This window comes from Volvox carteri (genome assembly GCF_000143455.1).
Source record: "Volvox carteri f. nagariensis unplaced genomic scaffold VOLCAscaffold_11, whole genome shotgun sequence".
Classification (NCBI taxonomy): domain Eukaryota; kingdom Viridiplantae; phylum Chlorophyta; class Chlorophyceae; order Chlamydomonadales; family Volvocaceae; genus Volvox; species Volvox carteri.
In genome coordinates this window covers 1,486,428-1,507,429 of record NW_003307554.1, presented here as the reverse complement: position 1 = coordinate 1,507,429, position 21,002 = coordinate 1,486,428, and the positions used below count along the sequence as shown (strand labels likewise).

At 57.7% G+C, this 21,002-nt stretch overlaps 2 protein-coding genes across 2 annotated transcripts; one reads left to right on the top strand and one right to left on the bottom strand.

Annotated features, from left to right (window-relative positions):
* Positions 1 to 2,125: 2,125 nt before the first annotated feature.
* On the top strand, positions 2,126 to 11,070 carry VOLCADRAFT_89156 (uncharacterized protein; the record flags this gene model as incomplete). The annotated part of the gene is made up of 7 exons (XM_002948813.1): positions 2,126 to 2,416; positions 3,101 to 4,009; positions 4,327 to 9,371; positions 9,486 to 9,646; positions 9,878 to 9,988; positions 10,192 to 10,644; positions 10,961 to 11,070. 7 exons carry the CDS (start codon positions 2,126 to 2,128, stop codon positions 11,068 to 11,070), a joined length of 7,080 nt encoding a protein of 2,359 aa, XP_002948859.1.
* Positions 11,071 to 18,819: 7,749 nt separating this feature from the next.
* On the bottom strand, positions 18,820 to 20,695 carry VOLCADRAFT_89155 (uncharacterized protein; the record flags this gene model as incomplete). The annotated part of the gene is made up of 2 exons (XM_002948680.1): positions 18,820 to 19,766; positions 20,518 to 20,695. 2 exons carry the CDS (start codon positions 20,693 to 20,695, stop codon positions 18,820 to 18,822), a joined length of 1,125 nt encoding a protein of 374 aa, XP_002948726.1.
* Positions 20,696 to 21,002: the final 307 nt, after the last annotated feature.

Here is a 21,002-nt window from a genome sequence, read left to right as displayed (position 1 = left end):
CGATCGTCATCGCTATGCTCTCACTTCGAAGATTTATGTGTGACGGCATATGCACTCGCTTCCACGCACACGTTCCTTGCGATATCGTTACGTTCGCGGCGTTTCCACGCAGTTACACGGAGAATTCAAACTGGATTTGAAACCGTTCGTGCGCGCAGCACGACGGTTTCCGGTTCGGCTTTGGTATGTGCTGAGCCCCGAAACTATGCGTAAACCCTTCGAGAGGTTTGTGGCAAGCCGCGATAGTTCGCAACTATTGGCATGCACCAACGATCAGTACAATGGTGCGGAATTTAATGCATAACGCTGTTACGGAAAACCTGTCTTCGATGTCATGCAGCCTTAGGTATAGCGACGATTTTTGCACGCGAGAAATACACACTTCGATCTTGGCGGGCGTCCCGTAATGGAAAAGTCCATAAGTGTTATTGCAAACGCGAATGGCAAGCACCTGTGAACAACCAGGCAGGCCAGTGGAAGCTGCGTAAAGTGTGATGATCACATAGTAGCATACCTCGCAGGAACCTACTCAGCTAGTGGTTGTCTGTTATATGTGTTCCGTTGCTCTGCAGTAAGACCAAAAGGAATCGAAATCACTGACGGTTGCTTTTAATAAGCATCTTAGGTTTTATTATCGGGCATGGCCTGACACTTAACTCACTTGCCACCTTCTCAACATGTGACAAGCCTATGTAGCGGTTGCTTTCCAATTGGGGTTTCGGAGGCAGGCATCTGACAAATACTGCATTTTCAAGCTTTCTAATGTAGCTGGATTTCATGCTTCACCGCTTGCATTGAATCAATCTACTCCTGCCAAGACGCAGCGAGGTCGAGGTGGCGGGCGCATCTCTACCGTGGTCCAGACTTCACAGGACCGAACGCACCAAAATGGTTATTATTTGTCCCTTAACACCATAAAGTTATGCGATTTAAGCTTAACGAATGCGTCCTCTAGGAAATGGACGTTTCCCCTACCATTTAACATCGACAACGTATCACTTAAATTAACCATGGAGGTCATACCATGGCTGGCTATTGCAGCTTCCTATCGGGTGGCACGACACGGAGATCGCTGACACGAACTCTTCGCCAGGTTTGTCCGTTTTGAACACTTTCTTATTGAGTAGTAATGCCATGCAATAAACATATATCATTCTTTTGTAAAAGAAAGGGTTAGGAGTTCTACATGCTTGCAGTGCGACGAGTCCAGCACCGCTGTCAGCAAGCATGCGCGCTATCCACAATAAATGAACGCAGGATTTAGAGCACGCACTTGGCTGGCATACGTGTTCTTAAGTAGCAAAGCGCACCTGCTGTCAGCCCGTGGTAGTAGTAATACTTTCCCCACCATTGTCGGTCGCTAATAGTTCGCATTCGGCTCCCTTACTTGGAAGTCTTGGCGTGACTGTTAGAATGGAAATATCATAGTCGACATTTTGAAAGTGAAGTCCTACTCCACAAGCGCGCCAAATTTCGTGTTTCGTTTCTGTTTTTCCGTGCGCAGGCTCCGTACTGAGTCTTACTGACAAAGGTGCGCAAGGGCTGCATATTATTTGCATCTCCTTAGTGACGAGTTTTGCTGCCGTGCAATAAAAGACTTGCGCTTCTGACCCTGGAGTGGAAATACCCACGCTAAAAAAGAAGGGAGGACGAACCTGTCGACAGCACATGCCAATTTTCTTACAGCTGGTTGCACTAGCACACTGGGCACAGGGCACGCAATTTGGAATGCATGGCTTTCTGTAGGCTCGTCCCGCTCCGACTGAGGGAGACGGTTGTGCCTCAACGATGAGATCCATTTTCGTGCACGTTTTGCAGGCGCAAGCCAACCTGATTTCCTGGCCTAGGCATCGGTTCTAAGGCTATCGCTACCACCTTCTAGCACCGGCCGACATCTGCAGTGTTTGGACAACGACGTTCCAGTTACCCGGCTCTCCGCCTTCACGTCTCTTCGTGTGACGTGGAGTTTTCAAGATCCGCTTTCCTTCACCGAAGTTGACCTTCTTGTTTATAATAAAAATAAACATCTTACCTGAAGGCCATACACGCTCCCACATCCCTTTGCCTCCGCCATCTTTCCCCATTCAGCAAGTTGTCAAATCACCGGCCACTTTCACCAGGCAACATGAACCACGCCAACGGCACCGTTGCCGCGCTCGACACGCTTGCCAAGTTGAACACTGCCGGCGACTCCTGCTTCCTCTCCCGTGGCACCGACGCGATTGTTGCACCTGGTCCTTACCACCTAGCTGAAACCCCGATGGCCGGCCGCAAGCGCTGCCACTCGGAGTCCTTCCTGGTTGGCCAAACGGACGTCGCGGAATGCGTGGAATCCTTGCGCGGCAGCGGTGCTGGCAGCGGCGGCGACAGCTGCTTGCCGCCGCATGCGCATGGCCGTGATGTTACCTGCTGCATGGTGTACGACAACGCGGACTCGCATTCACACCATCAGCTTCAACAACAGCAGCACCATCACCACCACCATCAACAACAACAAAACCACCCTAACCACCCTAACCGCCTTTACCCGCAGTATCATCACCCACCTCGACACCATGCACGTCCCCACCCCCACCAACATCACCAACAGCATCATGGCCAGCACCATCAGCACCATCATCATGATCATCACAGCCCCTACGTCCACCCACATGCCAGGGAGGCTCCATTACCGCTACCACCACCACGGCCGACCCCCCAAGCTCCGCTGGCGTTGGCACCTCCCGTCTCTGGCTGGGCATCCTCACCACCCTTGGCTACCTCCACGTGGCACACAGGAGCAAGCAGCTGCTGCCAGCAGTCGTGCATGACCGCTGTAGCATATCGCGACGTTTCCAGTCCGCACCCCGTACCGCCCTCGGGGTCTATGCTACAGCAGCGTCATTCAACACCCCAAGACTCCCTATCACCCCACCCACCGGGGTCAGAGCCTTCAGAGCCCTCACCCCCTCGAGGGTGCTGCTGCCTTTTAGGCCACCAGAACTCCCTGCCTACCCAGTATTCCGGACACATCACACACGGTGACGGCGCTAGCGGGGCGAATGTCTGGCCGCCCTTGCATCCTGCACCGCCGCTGCCGCCGCCGTCACACGTCCCCCAGTGGTCTGTAGGCGAGCTCCAGCTTGATGGCGCTGCCGCGGGGCCTGGACGTCCCTGGAGCGCCCCGGGACCCGTTCAGGTCTCCACGGGCAGTTTTCCTGTTGATGGGTTGGCGGTGGGGACAGCGGTGCTAGATGACACAGATCCTCCTTCAACTCCGACCGGGGCGGCCGTCGTGGTGGCGGCGGCGGCAGCGGTGCCGCTGGGGCTGAGGTTCAGCGGCTCTTCCCCTAGCGAGCAGCCGACAGCAGCGGCCGTGACTGGATGTGGCTGCGGTGGCTGCATCAACAGCGGTGGCTTTAGCGCTGAGCGCAGCGTCTGCGCGGGAGGGGGCTGTAGCATTACTCCCTGCATTGTACGTGGATCCGGGTGCAGCGGCGCCGTTGAAGGCCACATGGCCGTGTCTGAGGTAGCAATAACCTCTCGTGACAATCCCTCAGCCCTAGCACCACCGCCGCCGCCGCCGCCGCTGCCGCCACCACCAATAGCGTCTGGCTTGCTCATACCGTTGCCGCCTGTCACCACAGGCCTGCCTGAGCCATGTTGTCAACCTGCGTTCACGTACCACTGCAACCTCCAGGCGGTGCAGCTCCGTTCTCTGAGCTTTCAGCATCAGAAGCCTCGGCCAAGTCAATCACAGCAGGCAGGCGCAGCGACGTCTGCGGTGGCAATAGAACCGCCAGCCAACGCTGGCATTGCAGGCAGTAGCACGGCACAGCAGAGTGACAGCGGGGTCAAACGTCCAGCCAGCTGTAGATCACCGACTGCTGCAAACCCGGCAGCAGCACAAGCACCACCACCACCACTACAACCACCACCACCACTACAACCAGCTACGGCAGCGGCGACGGTGTTGGGAGGAGCCACCACCGAGCCAGGAGCCGCTTCGGGTTGCTTGCACGCAAACCAGGTAAATGAGGCTATTGCCGTGTCCCCCCTTCGGTGCGGGCAGGGCTAGATACCCGTTCTGATGGGTCGACGCATTGTAGGCGGCATTGTGAAGACGGGGTCGTTGGTTGCTTAGCTGTTTTGTTGCTAGGGCAACAGCGACTGGAGTGTAAACTGTGCTGGCAGAAACCTGTTCTGGCTCCGTTCCGTTCTTTGGTTGTTTGGATGTTCAGTTTTTTGGAGGCTCCAAAGTCGCTCCTAAGTTGCTTTGGTTCATTAACGTTGTGCTTCGTGGCCCCTACTCCTTCGATCGACCCACTGACCCCACCCGGCGCATAGGATGGCGCCGTGGATGCAATGGACCACGATGCAACGCCGAGGTGGACTGCGGATGGAGCCTGGCTGCTGTCTACCAGCCTAAGAGGAGTGCCGCCAGCAACAGCACCACCACCACTACCGCCACCACCAGCACCAGCACTACCCGCCTCCGGTGCCGGCTTGGCCGTGGGAAATGCGCCGGGAATTCTTCTTCACAACAGCACGCCGACATCGTCCGGCAAGCATCAAAAGCAACACCAGCACCAACCGCTTCTGGGCAACGTAATCACGACGGGGAACAGCATTGAGTGTGGACTGCCCCCCTTGATACAATGCGGCAGCGGCGGAAAGCAGCAGCAGCAGCAGGTTGGAATAGCTGGGAATGCATCGGGTGCAGCGGTGGTGGCAGCCGCCGTGGCAGATCCCACCGCTAAGAGCTCGCCGCCACCGCCGCAACAGCCCCATCCGCCACCACAGCAGCAGCAGCAGCAGCAGCAGCACGAGAGTAATGAGCCCAAAGACATGGGCTTACTGCCGCGCCCGCCGCCGCGCCCTGCTGTCGCCCCGAACGCCGTCACGACCGGTGCGGGGCCCTTCGCGGTGGAGGCAACGGGAATCACATTCGCCGCGGCAGGCCTGGCGGGCCTTAACTTTGGTGGCGGTGCTTGCCAGGACGGCATTGGGGGTTGCTGCACCGCAGGTCAGCCGCAGAAGCAGCACCAGCAGCAGCATCGCCAGTGGGGAATGCAGGGCCCGTTCAGTGCACGGCGAGAATTAGCAAAGCCTCTCGGGCGTTTCAATGTCCATGCCGCCCGAGAAGGTGAGGCGGAGACCCCTGCACTGGCGGCGGCAGCGACAGCGGCGGCAGCGGCAGCGGCAGCGGCGCCTTGGGAAGGTTTTGCGGATGACGCCACAAGCTCCTGCAGCTCTAAGGACATGCGGGCGCGGCCCACCACCGCGGCTGCGAGTGCCGCCGCGGCGGTGAAGCCGTCTCCTGGGCGGCAGCAGCGGGACAAGGAGGGGATGCTACATGAGCAGGACAACGACGACGACGACGTGGTGCATGAAGATGAGGATGATGAAGAGGAGGACGAAGAGGACGACAAGGAGGAGCGTGAGCAGGCGGAGGTGAAGGATCAGCTTGGAGGCGGCGAGGAGCAGGACGAGCAGCAGGATGAGGATGAGGATGGGGAGGGCGAGTATGGGCAAGAATACGAGCAGAACCAGCGCCGGCGGCGCCGCGGGCAGGCGCTGTTGAGCATTGCTTTCCCGCCGCCTGGCCCCGAAATACAACAAGGCGATAGGTCATGTCTGGAAGGCGCACCCACATCCAAGCCCCAGTCTCCGGACAATGTTGTGCTACCACTGCCGCACCACTCCTCCCTCCACTGCGCATACCGCCAACTCAATCCTCACCATGTAAAGCAGCATGCCCCACACCAACCTCAGCACCAGCACCAGCACCAGCACCCCGACAGCGGCGGCGCGCAAGGGGCCGTACAGGATCTGCGGACGGTGGCGCAGCTGCCGCCGCCAGGCTGTTCCAGCGGTCGCGGGACGGCCCCATGTGAGCCTCCAAGGCTTCCCGGTTCTGGAGCTGCTGAAGTACACGGCCAGGAGGGCGGCTGGACCATGCTTAGTGAGGGCTTTGAGCCGTACAACACGGCTGAGCCAGCGCAACCTCCCTGGGCCCTCGGCTGGGCAAATTTTAGTTCGGGTGCAGGAGGGATGTCAGCAGGTGCGGCAGCGGCGGCGGCAGCGGTGCCTAGGGCCACTGACGGCGTATCCTCCGTGCAGCTGCCCCGTACGGCGACCCGGGTGGTTCAACCTAGCGACGGCGGCAGCGGGCGCGTCAGATCGTCGTACTGGGACGAGATGGAGCCGATGTACGGCAGTGCGTGTGTCTCTGACGAGCTGCCGCCTCCGCCGCCATCGTCGGTTCTCATGCCGCCAGAATACGAACGGGACGCGGCAGGAGCGGCTTTGTCCACTTCGGGGACCGTGCTTCAGCATGTTGAGCCGCCAGCAGCGGCGCCGGCACCGGTGCCGCAGCCCCCACAGCCGCAGCGGTCGGCGGAGCCGGTGTCAGCGTCAGCAGCAACGTCGTCGTACACCGCGGAGCCGTGTCAACGGTCTTTACACGCCCTTCTGCCGCCGCCGCCGCCGTCAGCGCAGCTTGCATCGCCACTGCAGCAGCAGCAGCAGCAACAACAACCTGAGCATCAGAATGAATTCCACCATGCAGCCGACAGAGCCGTACACCCCATTAGTGGCAGCTCCGCCGCTGCCGCCACCGCTGCCGCCACGGCTTCGTTTGTCCATGCGGCATCTGGGTTTGCACCCGCCCTTACCTACCCCCACGCTCCGCCGCAGCCTGTCGCTCTCTACACACCATTTGCCAACCAGTCCGACGTCTGGAGATGTGACGGCCGCGTTAAGACCCCGACACCGCCATCCCAGCAGCAGCAACAACCGCTACCACCGCAGCTGCAGCCGCCGCAGCCAGCGCCACCAAATGATTATTGTCCCAGCCACCGTTCTAGCATTAATCGCCCAGAGTGGTCGGCTCCTCTACTCCCCACGGGCTCTTTACCCAAAGCACGAGAGCAATGGCAGCGACCCGGGCCCCGTGAGCCCGCCTCCGGAGGGGAGCACGGCGCCACGGCGCCGCCGCCGTCGCCGCCGCCACCGGCAGCTGTACCTGACTGTTGTTATTGTTCCTACTGCCACGCTGGTGCCGGCTGCAAAGATGGCGGCAGCAGCGCCTGTGCTGTACATGCGTCGTACGACATCTGTACGGCTTGTTGCCACGCTGTCAGCCAGCTTGGTGAAAATCCACATCACGGACATCCTCAGCCATACCACCACCAGCAGCAAGGTGCCACACACCACCATCAACATGGAAAGGTCAGTGCCTACTGCACGAAGAAAGGAGCAGGTGAGGGCAGCACGGCGGCTGTTGACGGCGGCGACGGACGTAAGCACAGGTTGGACGTATCTGGCGGCAGCTGCGGCGGCGACGGCGGTGACGGCGACGCTGATAAGGAACTTCATAACTCTAAAATCCAACGGTCGGCGTACGGCAACGCTGACGCTGACGTGTCAGTCCTTCACGGTGTATCGCAGCAGGAACAGGCGCAATGCCACGTCAGCGGCGACACTGCCTGCGCATCTGGTATCAGGGAGCGACGAGTCTTCGGGTATGGCGCCGCAGCGCCGTACGGCACGCTGTCTCCTCGGCGCTCGCTATACGGCATTGATCCGCTCAGCGGAGCCGTGACGTCGGCGCCGCAATGGCAGCAGCCGGTTTCCCCGCCGGGCCCTGGTCGTGCACCGACGCCTGTAGGCGGCGGCGGCGCCGCCGCCAGGCCTGCCGTGTCACCACTGTACGGCACATGCTCCTGTCCCTTCTGTACTGCGCAGCTGCGGCAACAGCCATCATCTGCGATCGTGCTGGCGGGTCACACGGCGACGCCTGGGCCTGGGGTGGGCCCTGCCGCCGGGTTTGCACCCACTACAGCAGCATCTGCCTCTTCAATTACGGCTGCCGCTGCAGCCGCCGTTACCGCTGGCAGCGGGCCCGCTCCCCGCCCGCCGTGCCCCTGTGAAGTGTGCCGACGCGCCGGCGTCAGCATGTTGCCAAGCGGCACAGCACCGCCGCCGCCATCTTTGCGGCCGCCACCGCCGCCACCCGCTTCAACGGTACACCAGCCCTGCCACAGCCATTGCCAAAAGGCCAGACAGTCGCCAAACCGTGCCAGTGCCCTGACGCAGCCGCCAGCGCTGCCGCGCACTACACTCCATGCGCTTGGGGCCACGAACCTGCAGCCGGCTCCGCATTCTCCGAATCTGACGTCAACGCATCCCAACAGTACGGGAAGCTTTGCGCACGCCGCGACCAGCAGCCACATCGCGTCGCCGTTCTCCTCAGTGTCGTACCAGGTGCCGTACTCTGCGACGCACCGGCCCGAGGCAGGACGACCTCCGACCACCACCGCCGCATCGTGCAGCTGTCCTGCCTGCGTGGGTGCGCCGCCAGGGACCGCAGCCGGCGCCGCCGCGTTGAACGCCGTACCATCCGCCGACGCGGCAGCTGCCAGTATCGGCACGGATCCGCCGCAATCGCAGCCGTTGCCACCGCCGCAGCTGTACGACCACACCAACACCCAGCGCAGGCCCGCGTCGCTCGTCGCTGCGTCGTACACCACATCGGCAGCGGCGCCGCCGCCGCCGTTCCCTCCCGTCAGCTGCATCTCCCTGACACGTGGCGTATCCGCAAGTGGCGGCGGATCCACTCGGGAGCCTGACGGGAGCAACAGGCCGTCGGCGGGGGTCGCGCCGCCGCCGTGGTCAGGTTCATGGTACGACAATGCGGCGTACAATTCCAGTAACATGCCATCCGCGCAGGGGCCCGCATCGCTGCCGCATCAGCCGCCGCCGTACGCGCCCCATCATGTGCAGACATCCGTACGAGCACCGCCGCTGCCGTCGCCGGGATCATCTCGTCTGCCGTCCAGCTACTCGTCCAGTGGCCCGGGGGCTGTTGCAACCGCAATAACGGCGGCGGCGCCGTCGCAAGCTATCCCTCAGTACGGCAACCATGATGAGTCGCCTCCGGAACCGCAGCAGCGGCAGCAGCTGCTGCAACAGCCCCTGCCGCAGCCTCTCGCTCCGCACGTATGTGCTCCGGCACCAGCAACTCAGCGCGACAGCCAAGATTGCCTGCCCACCTGCCCGCCAACATGCAGGCCTACTCTTAGGGCGTCACTGTCAGTACCAGATCCATACGCGTACCAGATCCAACCTTGCCAGCAGCTACAGCTTCATGCATGCCACTCATCGCTCCCAACGACTAAAAGTGCCGCTACAGCCTCCGCTGCGGCGGGAGCGACTGTGACCGGCAACTGCACCATACCGGTCCGGCCCGGCATAGACATGCTGCAGTACGGCACAGCGTCGTACTGCGCCGCCGCTGCCTTGACGCCCCCACCGTCAGTGCTGGCACACAAGGTGAGCATGCAGCTCGATGGCAGCGCAACGAGATACGCTAGCTGTACGACGCCAAGGTGCGATCCATCGTGCAATCTGCCGTACTCCCTCTCTGCCCCGGGGTGCTACGTAGTACGGGCGCCGTTACCTGCGCTTCCGCTACTGCCACCTCTCCCACCGACGCCGCCAAGCCAGCCTACGGCTGTCGCGGCGGTTGTGGCGGCGGCAGCAGCAGGTATCGAGGGCCCAGAGGTCACACAGCACAGCCAGCTAATGTCGCAATCTGACCTGGGCCAGAGGGAGTCTCACGCACTGGCGCCGCCGCCGCCGCCGCTGCCGCACAGCAGTGGCGGTAGCGGCGATGCCATGCAATCTGATTTCACCCCGGCTGCAGCAACGGCTGCAGCAGCAGCTGCTACAACACATTCTAGCGCCGTGTGCTGTGGCTGCGGTGCTCCGCTGCCGGCGGCAGCAGCAGCTGCTACAGCCGCCGTCGCGACGGACATGGTGGGGTTCTGGCAGCCACCGCCGCTCCAGTACGGCACTGCGGCCACCGTGGCACCGAACGCGGGGCACGCCACAGCTCAGGCGGGCAGTGTACAGCAGACCGGCTTCGCACCAGGTGCAGCTGCATCAGGGGGAGCCGGCCTGATCGTGTTGGCGGGAATGTACGGCGAGTCCGTCACAGCCACAGGTAAGGCCCTTATCGTGGGCCCTTATCATACAAGGGACATGCGGTTGCCGTATTGCTATTTTACCTTTTTGTGCTTTTTCAGTGCCCGCCTGGCTCCGCCGATCGCTTATTTGGTCCAAACTCCACCCTGTGTCGCATCCGCCTGCCATCAGCCCCAGATCCACCCCCATGCCATATTCGCTGCGTCTTTTTTCTCGGCGCAGACGGCACCTGCACCGGCACCGCGCCATCGGGTTTTTGGGACCATGGGCATCTGCCAGCAGTCTGCAGCGCTCCGGCAGCACACACCGAGTACTGCGGGGGCGGTGGAGGCGGCGAGAGCCAGCCCTGGTCCCGCTGGGCTCCATCGCTTCCAGCGGCGCAGCAGCAGCACCACAACCACCTTAATCACCAGCCCCAGAATCAACAGCAACCCCAGCTGCAGCAACGAGGGCCGCCCATGCCGACGGCGGCAGGGGGGCCGGCAGCGGCGGCAGCGGCGGCAGCGGGAGGCCCGGATGCAGCCATCGGGGGCTACTCATCCTCAGATGCCGATGTCTACCGGAGCCTGCCGCAGCATCCGCAGATACCGCACATATCAACTGCTACTACCCAGATGACCCTTGGGTCGGTAGCGGCGGACGAGGAGGCGGCGATGTGGGCCGAGGACCCGATCAGTTTGCCATGGCCTCGAAGGATCGCCAGGGCGGTGTAGCTGTAGCAGTAACAGTAGTAGTGGTAGTAGCAGTGGCAGTAACAGTAGCAGTGGCAGTAACAGTAGCAGTGGCAGGGGCAGTAGCAGTGGCAATAGCAGTAGCAGTGGTAATAGCAGTAGCAATGGCAGTGGCAGTGGCAGTAGCAATGGCAGTGGCAGTAGCAGTAGCAGTGGCAGTGGCAGTGGCAGTAGCAGCCTGATTGAGTGAACGTAGAGCAAGACGCAGGTGTGCGTTCGCATGAAGAAGATGACGTATTTTCCGTACGCATTACGCACAGGTCCTGACCTAGCCTCCCCAGGGGCCCCACACCGCGCACTCGCGGTGAGGAGGCAAACCAAGCGTCAGTTGTCCACGACGGACCTGAACCAGGAATGGTCGGCGCATTAAGCAGGGAAGGAATGGAACTAGATAGCGGAATAGATGTTGGCGTTTCACAGAACGATGATGATGGTGATGGTGATGATGATGACGACGATGATGATGATGATCACGGCATTGGGAAGGCTGGATGGGAGACAGGAGGATAGGTAAGCGGGACTAAGGGAACTGGATTATAGGGAGTGAAAGCAGACGAAAGATGGGCAGAGGGGGGAAGGAGGAGGACGGATGAACTCATCCGCAAGCTGGTAGGATGCAATGAACTCGAATCTGTGTGTATATAGCTCTGGTCTGATGCCGTCTTTGTTGTCATCGTGGAAATTTCATTTGTTCTCTGGTGGTTTTTTGATGGCTCGTTAATTCGTTACTTGGCTCTGCTATTGCTGTTGCTGCTGCCGTATTATTAGTAACCTGGGCACACCGGTTTCGTTCTCATCCTCTGCGTATACGTATGTATGTATGATTGTATGTAGTACGCATGCACGAGGTGGACTGGGGCAAGGGGAGAGTATGCTGGGAGAAAAAGGCGTTGTTACGAAGCATGCATGCAGAAGCGTGGGTTATGGAGACCGGGGTGGTGTTCAGGTTGCTGAAGTGACGATGGCGCGCTGCATCTTGTTTTATGTGTCGGTGGTGAACAAAGTGGTGAGCTGGCTGTGCTCCGTGTTCTTCCATAGCCACATGCGGCGGGACGCGCTGTGTATTAGATGGATGGAAGGAGCCTAGAGTTGCGCCAAGGAAATTGGAACCTTAAGTTGCGGTACGACAGCTGTACGAATTACTGGTCAGCGTATTAGCTGCAGCATAGAGAAAGAACAACACATACTACCTTGGAGTTATGTCAATGAGACATGTGTCGTCACGGTGCTGTTGACAAATAGCAATTCAACAGAAGTTTTAGTGTGCAGAGCGAGCGAGAGAGAGAGAGAAAAAATGAACACATGGCTTACATCAAACAGGCCTGTTGAAACGGCAACAAACGCCGAGCGAGCACGTGCTTGCTTTCTATTAATGTGCATGTTGATGGTTATATATATATATATGTGTGTGTGTGTGTGCCTGTGTACGGCTGGCCGTACATTAGGGGCTTCTGCTACTCACGTGCCGACAAATGAGGTAGAAGGATACTCACAGCCTTGTTGCGTCCCTCTACGGCTTGCTGAACAAGCATCCGGGTGAGCGGGGTAACTTTTTGAGTTTTTTTTCGTTCGCGTTTCCGATGTGTATTCACGTATGTATATCGACATGTGCTTACTGCCGATGCTTACTGCCCCGTCGTCATTCATTATGTCGTCGCTTCAATCGTAAGGTTGAGGGAGATGTACATGCGCACCACCCGGGCGATATCATACACAGAGGCGTGCTTGAAAGGGATGGGAGTAATACACGCCACGCGGTAGCATACCCAGCGGAGTGTACGACACTTCCCTAAGTACACAATAGGGCGGGTCGTTTTCTAGTGAGGCTATCCTTGCTTTCGACCGCGTGATGGAAGGGGGGATAAAGGTGCAAGTGAGCCGCATGCACTTCTGGAAACCGTACGGTGACTGTGTACGAGCGTAAAAAGCAAGGGCACGGTATCTGCTTGCGGATACATGCATTCATATGTGACCATATGCGTTCATGTACATGTCGGTAATGATTGTGTGGCTATGAGGGGTTGTACGACACTTGCATGTGTCGACGGCGTTGCATGAACTGGTGGTCATGCTCTGTAGGGCTTATTACGGGATCTGACTTCCGCCGGTCGGTACCTTTCTGTATTAGTGATACTAAGCACGGGTATCTGTGGCCATCATGTTGACAGGAAAGCAACGTGCATCCACCCCATCCGTGTCACACTTCCAGTTTCTGCGCAAGCTTCAGTTTTATTCTTAAACCCGAAGTGAGCTGTCGAGACATGCCGCCTTTGCCGAAGTACTCTTCCATGAGCAATTTGCTCAAGACACGGCTCAACATGGCTCATCGGGGAAGTCTGGCTGGTGATTAAGTGGAATGGCCGGGTTGTCATGGCAGTGTGCTTTTGTACTGGGGTCTGGAGGAAGCGCTGTACGGCCAATGTACGGCAGTGCCGGTGTGCCGGCACCTGCAATGCGCGCCTCCACCACGCGCTAGCAAAGTTCGCTTTCCCTGCCAAAATGTTAACCGTGTGGGCTCGTTTTTCCTTTTCCTCTCTTGGCTCAGCCGGCCATGTCAGCTGAGCCGAGCTGGTGACTTGCAACGAGGCATGACTTCCTCAGTCGGACACGAGGAGGGGAGATTTGCACCGAACTAGCAACGAGGGCGGGCACTTCATGTGCAAGTACTGAAACGGTGGGAACGCGGCTGGGGACGGCCACAAGCGCCTTGCGTGGCGCTGCTAGCTCTACCCCCGGTCTTGCTGCTCGTCGCGAGCGCGGCAGTGCAGATGTCGCTGTGACCTGCAGTGTTGTGTTTTAACATCGTTTGGCGTCATAACTTTGCAAAGGAAACAAAACCAAGGCAGGTTGCCCCCCTATGATGAGATAACTAACATTATGCGTGTATACATTGCAACTGTGTGTGAGATGATGGCTTGGGACATCTGGCAGTTCAGGAGGAGCCCCTCTTTTTGGTCTTCTGGAGTAACTGCTGCACGCTTCCTTGCTAGGTAGTTGTGAGGCAATGTAGGTCTATCCTCAAGATCCTCACGGTCTATGCGCGTGCAGCGGTTGTTTGTTGATCGTTAGTTGGCATTCTCGTACATTCTGGATCCGGACGGGCCGTACATTCTCGATCTGACGGGCGATGCCGACGGTTTCCTTCCTTGCATGATTTCATCCCCAGGCCCAAATGGTTTCCTTGTTTATTGGAGTGGAAGACGTTCGGTATGGATTCTCAAGTTCAAGCTTTATAAAATGATCGACGCAGGCTTACCAATCTTATTTTTCTCTCTGTCTGTTTTGCTGAAGGCCATCCATGGCCTTCTTCAAAGCGTGGCGGAGAAATAACGCGCCCCAGCTGACTCCGTTAATGCCTCTCATCAACTGCTGGGGACGCTACGCACGGCCAATCGTAGACTATAAGGAGATATTTGTTAAGGGGGAAGGTCGGCGGCGAAGGGCGTTTGCCTGTTGTTGTCGACGTCGTTGCTGCGTGCATCTTGTCGTTCAGATGTAGACTGAAAGTGCCAGTAGTCGTCGGCTGTTTGGTCAAGTGTACACTTGTTTTCTGTGTGCTACTGTAGGCGGTTGCCTTGCGCTGGACAGTGGTCGGCATAGCATGCATGGCCGTTGCCGTATGGAAAAAAGGTAATTCTGTCAAGGATTCTTAGTTTGTCAATTATGACTGTGCACAGCCATGGATGGGAGGCAATTCATATGCAGCTGCACAGTAGTTTGGATGATGCGATTTCTCCTCGGACCTCGACGAGACCTACCATTGCTTTTTACATACGAGCGGGTCTAAATTCGTTTTGTGGTTGTTGTATTTTAGGTTACCGCAACCTAAACCGCACATCCTGGCCAGCCACACAAGTACATAATAGTAATATATAATATATTTCATACTCTTGTTCCCGGCTCCACAACCGGCGCGTTCAATCCAACATCTTGGCGTTTCCCATTTTGTTTCAACATTTTCATCGTACTCCGTACAAGCAAGCAAACGAATAATGGCGATACCGTGGATCGATTACCAGTGGTGCGCGTGGCACATATAGCTAACTTACATAATAACCTGTGGAGGTCGAGGATGCCCCAGCGTGAATCGTTACTGGTGTGAACTCTGACCCCAAGACTTGGGTATGCCTGCTCTGCTTCACCCCCCTGCCTAAGACTCGGGGTCGGCGGGATTACCGTTGCTTTGGGCCAGTCCCGGTATTCAAAGCAGGCCGACGCTTTGAATACAGCAGTAACATGGAATAGCGCACGCTTTAAATATGAGGATCAGTACAGTAGCCACCAGCAGAGATAAACAATGGAGCCTCAGACTAATACATATATTTCAATATGTGCCTTAAAGTGCTGTCCATGCACCGCTAAAGTTGCTATTGCGAATACGAATCAGTTAAGGCCCCTCCAAGCAGGCCCCAATCCGTCGCGAATGGCACGTAGGCCCATGATCAAGATCATGATAAATCACAAGTCGCAGATGAGACTGCAGATAAAAGTAACTCAAGGTTTCATCAATCTAAATAATGATAAAGCAACCTAAAAGCGAGTCCAAAATGTGCGATTTCAAAGTCAACCCAAATCGCGCCAAAGCACAGCACCATGCCGTGGCAGAAACTTTCGAAAAAAATACCACCATTTTGTGTCTCCGTTACATGTCATGCAACTCCTAAAGATGTAAGTTTATGAATTCTGGCGGTTGGATTAATACCCTCCTCAGAAAGGATTATCGCAAGCCCGGACAATGCATAGCAGCTGGCGTGCGTGCTCTCCTCGCAGACGCCGTATCGATGTTCGCCTTGAACATCCACAACCATTACTGCATTGCATAAAAGTACATATGACGCTAAGGAATTCAGTCCATGGAAGGGTGCGAAAAGCACGCGCTCAGAACAGTCCTAGAGTCAAAAGTCAAAAAAGGAAAAAGCCGTCCAAGATGTAAGGTCATTCTATGTGCATTACCACGCACATTACAGGACAGGCCACGTCAGGGCACTCCGGGCCTGACTGCCCTGATTGTTTGCCTGGAGCCCGTCCGTGTCTCACCTGGTCGGACCCTGCGCAATAACTAGCCGATTGCACCGCTTGAAGAGCGCGTCAATGCAGAGGCGCCCGGTCATGTAGGCCACAATCATCTTCTTCACCATTATCCTCATCATCCTCATCCTCATCCTCATCACTAGTAGGCAGCCCAGCAGCCTGTGAAGCACATCCGGTTCCCTCCCATCTTTGCCTTCCCCTCAGGAAACTGTGTTTGTTCAATCCAAACCCTGGTCAAACATTCAAACCCTGGTCAAACGTCCAAACCCTGGTCAAAACATTCAAACCCTGGTCAAACATCCAAACCCTGGTCAAACATCCCAAAGAGAATGAGGAGCCCTGGCAACCAGCAGCGGGTGCGCCAACGAGACCACCTGGAAATGGACGAACTGCCATAGTCTCAGCTAACACACGGTAAACACGTACGACAATGAGTCATTAATTCCAAACGGACCAACTAACCTGCCAACTGTCTCCCGGCAAGGGGAAGGGATAGGCCGCCGCCGTCGAAAGGCCGGGAGCACGGCGGCGGTTGGCGCAGTGTGGTCGACGTGGGAGCCCTTTACATGTCCCCAAACATCGATCTTCTAACCGCGTCCTGGGTCGTTACCACCACCAACGAAAAGATGCATCCCCCGGCGAGGGTGGTACGGCACACATGGACTCCAACGCACATGTTACCCCTATAGGCGGTGTTTCCTCCTAAAACTACGTACATATGGATGCACACGGGCTTGCACACGCAAGTCTGTTGCCTGTTGTTGGTATTTGTCCTCAAAAACACAGCCACAACAACAACAACAAGCGGGGCGCGGCTTTTCACCTCTGCCGTACGTGTACGACAAGGGAGCTGCATCTGTTTTTGTTCAGTCCATGTTGTGCTCAGTCCTTTTTGTCCAGTTTGCTTCTTAAAAGTCCACGATGCTCGCTTGGTAAGCAGCGCACAGCCAAGTTACGGTATTCAAGACACACATATATGCTCGGCACCGCACGGTACGGCACTAGACGGTACGACATGCAACGCAACACACGGCGCACAATGGGCCCTTCCACCACCCCGCATCCGTAGGGTCAACGGCACCCTTAGTTCAAACGACCGAAGCAGCAGCAGCATAAGCAATAGCAGTAGCCGCAAGTATCAGCAGCTGTAGCTGTGGCGGCAATAGCAACACTATTAATCAGTAGCAGCAGCAGCAGTAGCAGCAATAGCAGCAGCAACAAAGCACTGTCTACCACACCACAACGACCACCGCGACTCCAGTACGGAAAGACACAAACACGCACATATACACACATACACACGCACACACGGCACCCCCAAGGCGGTCCCAAATCGGTCACAAGCACCCTCCAGCCTTTACTAAGAAGGGGCCTCCGCATTCGAAAAATGCGTGTGTCGCGATTGTGCACCGCCGTTGTGTGCACGGACCTAGATAGACAGGTATTGCACCCACCATCACAACCATCAGCACCCAAACCCGAGTTGTGCCGATAGACCTAGATGACGAAACCCACGCCGTTCGGCGAGCACCCCACCCCTCCCCTCCACGCCTCCCCTCGGGCCATCCCGACGGATCCGCTGATCCTTGCTCACGCAGCAGCAGCTTGGGAGCGAGAAGAAGCCGCCGAGAAGAAACAGGGACAGCGCCAAGAACACCCAGGCGGGGACCCCTTCCCAAAAATGGGGATTAGGAACTCTCACCTCAAGCAGTAAACGTGTACACGTCGATAGCTGTAAGGTCATGGACGGTGATCTTGTTTTTTAATGTAATATGTATGGGGCGGACGTGAGTTTTGCGGCGGTAATTGACTTGCGGCAGAGTCTCTCAAAAAGAATGTTGTACCGCACCCATTCGCAGCACACCCGCGCGTGCACGTCACGCATGTAAAATATTCTTGTATGTTATGCTTGTATGTGTATGTAAGTATGCATGTATATCACGACTCGTTTTCGTTTAGCCTGACACGGCTTTTCCTGCAGGGCCATTTACTATAGTTCGAGGCCCTACATATAACATATTTTTACGGGCCGGTGCACGACGGCGTGTGTGGCTTGTATTGAGGGTGTCTTACGGAGCGGGTTTTAGGGTGGTGGGGAATCTCACGATGTTGGGCTCTTAACCGCTAACCGCTAACCGCCCAACGGAATACCCCCACCACTACCACTCCCATTACCGCAACGACCAGCCACCAACAACAACGACTATAAAAAAGAACTGGCAAAGCTATCAACGGCAGCAACAATCGCACGGTCACAAAACAACGTCACCAGCAGTATCAACAGTATACGTGGTATTTCATCGCTGCTGCAGCCGTCAGAAACTACATTGCAACATTATCATCATCATCATCATCATCATCATCAACAACATCAACAACAACGAGAAAACCAGGGAAAAGGAGGTCCACCCACATCATATCGCTCATGCACGCACCCGGACATCACCCACCCGACTTCCTCACGTGCACACTGGACCACACGCACAGGCATCACATCGCTACTTAGCTTTTACAGCCAAAGCTACTTAACTTTGCCACAACGCCGCAACGCGCCCCTAATGCACAAAATATTCTTCCACCCCCATCCCCCCCAGTTACCCACCGTACAACATGAACATCAGTACCCCCTGTACTCTCGCTCGTACAGCACACGCATAACGGCGATGGTGTGCATGATGCCAGCAGATTTTGTGCCGTACTGAGATTTGACTGGCTGGTTCACACAGCCCTCTGGCAAGCGTCAAACTTCCTTTTGATATTGGACGTTGAGAAACGAATTTATACCTCCGGATGATGCATCAGGGCCAGCGCCAGGGAGGGCGCCGCTAAGAAGCCGCCGGAAGCCGCATCATCTTAAAAAACACAATCGCATCGGACGGACCCACGGGTCGCACCCGGCAGCCACGGTGGCCCTCTCTCTTCCGGTGGAGCTGTTAGCCGGTCTTACAACACGAGACATCTCCTCGTCCTCCCTTAACCACACCTGCCGTACACGCAAAGCGGATGAAGCCTACGGAGCACCCGCACGTTGCAGGCAGGGCCACAGCCAGGCAGGTGCCAAACTGGCACCCAGCCCCAGCCCCTGAGCTCAATGTACGGCAGCGGTGGCGGCGACGCCCGTACCTTCGGGCCCCGCCACTGCCGGTATGATCATCGCCTCCGTGGTTACAACCGCCACGCTGCCCGTCTGCGCGGCCTTGCGGCGGAAAGATTCCGGCGAGGGCCCTACGTCCACAACACAGCTCGCCAGCTCAGTGCTACGCTTTTCGGTAACCGCTGCGGCGACGGTTGTGCCGCCGCCGGCGGCGGCGGCAGCGGCGGCAGCGGCAAGAGGCTTCGTCGCCGCCGCTGCTGCCGCCGGCACAATGGCAGCGGCGGCTGCGCCGCCGCCGCTGCCAGGGCTGCGAGTGCCGAGAGCGGCAGGCGCTCCGACTGCCAGGTTGACAATGGCGTCCCCTGTGCAGCTGCTGCCGGCCATCAGCGGCAACCCAAAGGGGCCCAGCGGCGACGTCGGCATGCGGTTCCCCGGCTCAGGCTCGAGCTCCACCACTACCATAGACATCGCTGCGTCGTCTCGCTGCAATGCAGGGATTGCGGGCTCCGGAACCAATTTGGATCTAGCAGACTGGTGGTGGTGCTGCTGCGGCAGTGTCGACTGCGGCGGCGGCGGCAGGGCGAGCTGGGACGTCGCAACACCGTCGGCTGCAGTCGGGTCAACCGCTCCGCCGCCGCCGCCACCGCCGCCGCCGCGGCGGCTGTCGTTCTGGGAGCCACCCGAGCCCCGGAGCCGACGCAAAAGGCCCGGCGGCCAAGCCCAGGCAAGAAGCGCGGTGAGTCTGCCCTTGCCCTTGCCAATGCCGTTGCTTGTGCCAGCCTCACCGCCGTCGCCGCCACCGCCAGCTGCGCCGCCTTCTTGTGCTGCTCCGTCATTTCTCGCGTCCTGTTCCCCTTGGGCTTCCAGACTCGCCCTGCACACCTCGCATATCTCCAGCCCAACCATGCTGTTGTTAATGGTGGTCCAGACTTGTCCCGTTCCTGAAGGGGGTGAGAGAGGCGATGTTCGGCAGGGGTACGACAGGAGTACGGCAGGAGTACCGCAACGCACAGAGGATTCACATACAAGAAACAAAAAAACAATTTCGCCGCCGTCCCCAGAAAGGGGAAGAGAAGGTTAACGTAGAGAGAACAAACGCGATACGATGATCCCAGACAGACTGACTGACTGACAGAATGCTAGGGGACTTGTTTTCTCAGCAATAACGACTTGTTTGTGGTCGTGTGGAATATCCAGTGCTTTGAAATTCTCCATTTCCTCCCACAAGACCGAGCAGGACAGGACCTGGCTGAAGGGTTGCCTGGGAGATGGGAGGGCGCACACACGCCGCACCTATATACATACAGACGTTATCGCCATTTCCCTCAACGATAATACTGATCAAGCCCAGACCATCAATAGCACACAGACAACACAGGCTAGGTCAGAATTCCTGTCCCAGGCTCAGATAATGACGACGCACAACGGACAACACCGGCGGTGCTGCTTTTCTTTTTTTTCGTAGCCGCAGAGATGTGAGGGTGGGTGGCGCAAAACGCGCGTGGGGCTCTCCGTCAAAAAGCGCCTCAGCTTTGCGAAACACAGACAAGCAAGCACACGCGCGCGCGCGCGTGTGTGTGCACATCACCGCACACATCACGTGCGGTGATGCGGGCATTCACAAGGGGTGGGCAGAGCACACAAGATCAGTGAACCCGCGCATCCATTGACCCAAGCATCGATGAATCGTACCTGCGGGCAGCGGTAGGTGGGATGGTGGGCGGCCACCCTGGAGTTGGCGTGCTCTGGCTTTCTTGACGCGTTGTCTGTCGTACAAAATGTACGCCAGTACGAAAAGGAGGATTAGAAACAGCGATCCCACCACGATGCCGATGATGAGGCCCATCTCACGTCGTGAAATGTCGGCCATGGTCGCGGTACTGCTGTTGCTGCTGGCGCTGGTCGTGGTGCTGTTTTTGTTGCCGTGTTCTGGTGGTGCTGCTCCTGCGGCCCTTGTAGATATTCCAACCGCTGGTTGCGCTGCTTGTGCTCCTGCTTCAGCTGCAGCTGCTGTTTTTCTGGTCCCTCCTGCTGCTGCGCTGACGCAGGTGTTGCAGCCGCTTAGTGCGTGGCAACGCTACCGCTGCTGGTGCTGATCGCGGCACACTGGCCATTCACTGAAGGCTGCGTGTTCTGTAAGAAGCCTGAACCCGAAGTGTGCTCCCGAGCTGCGCGGC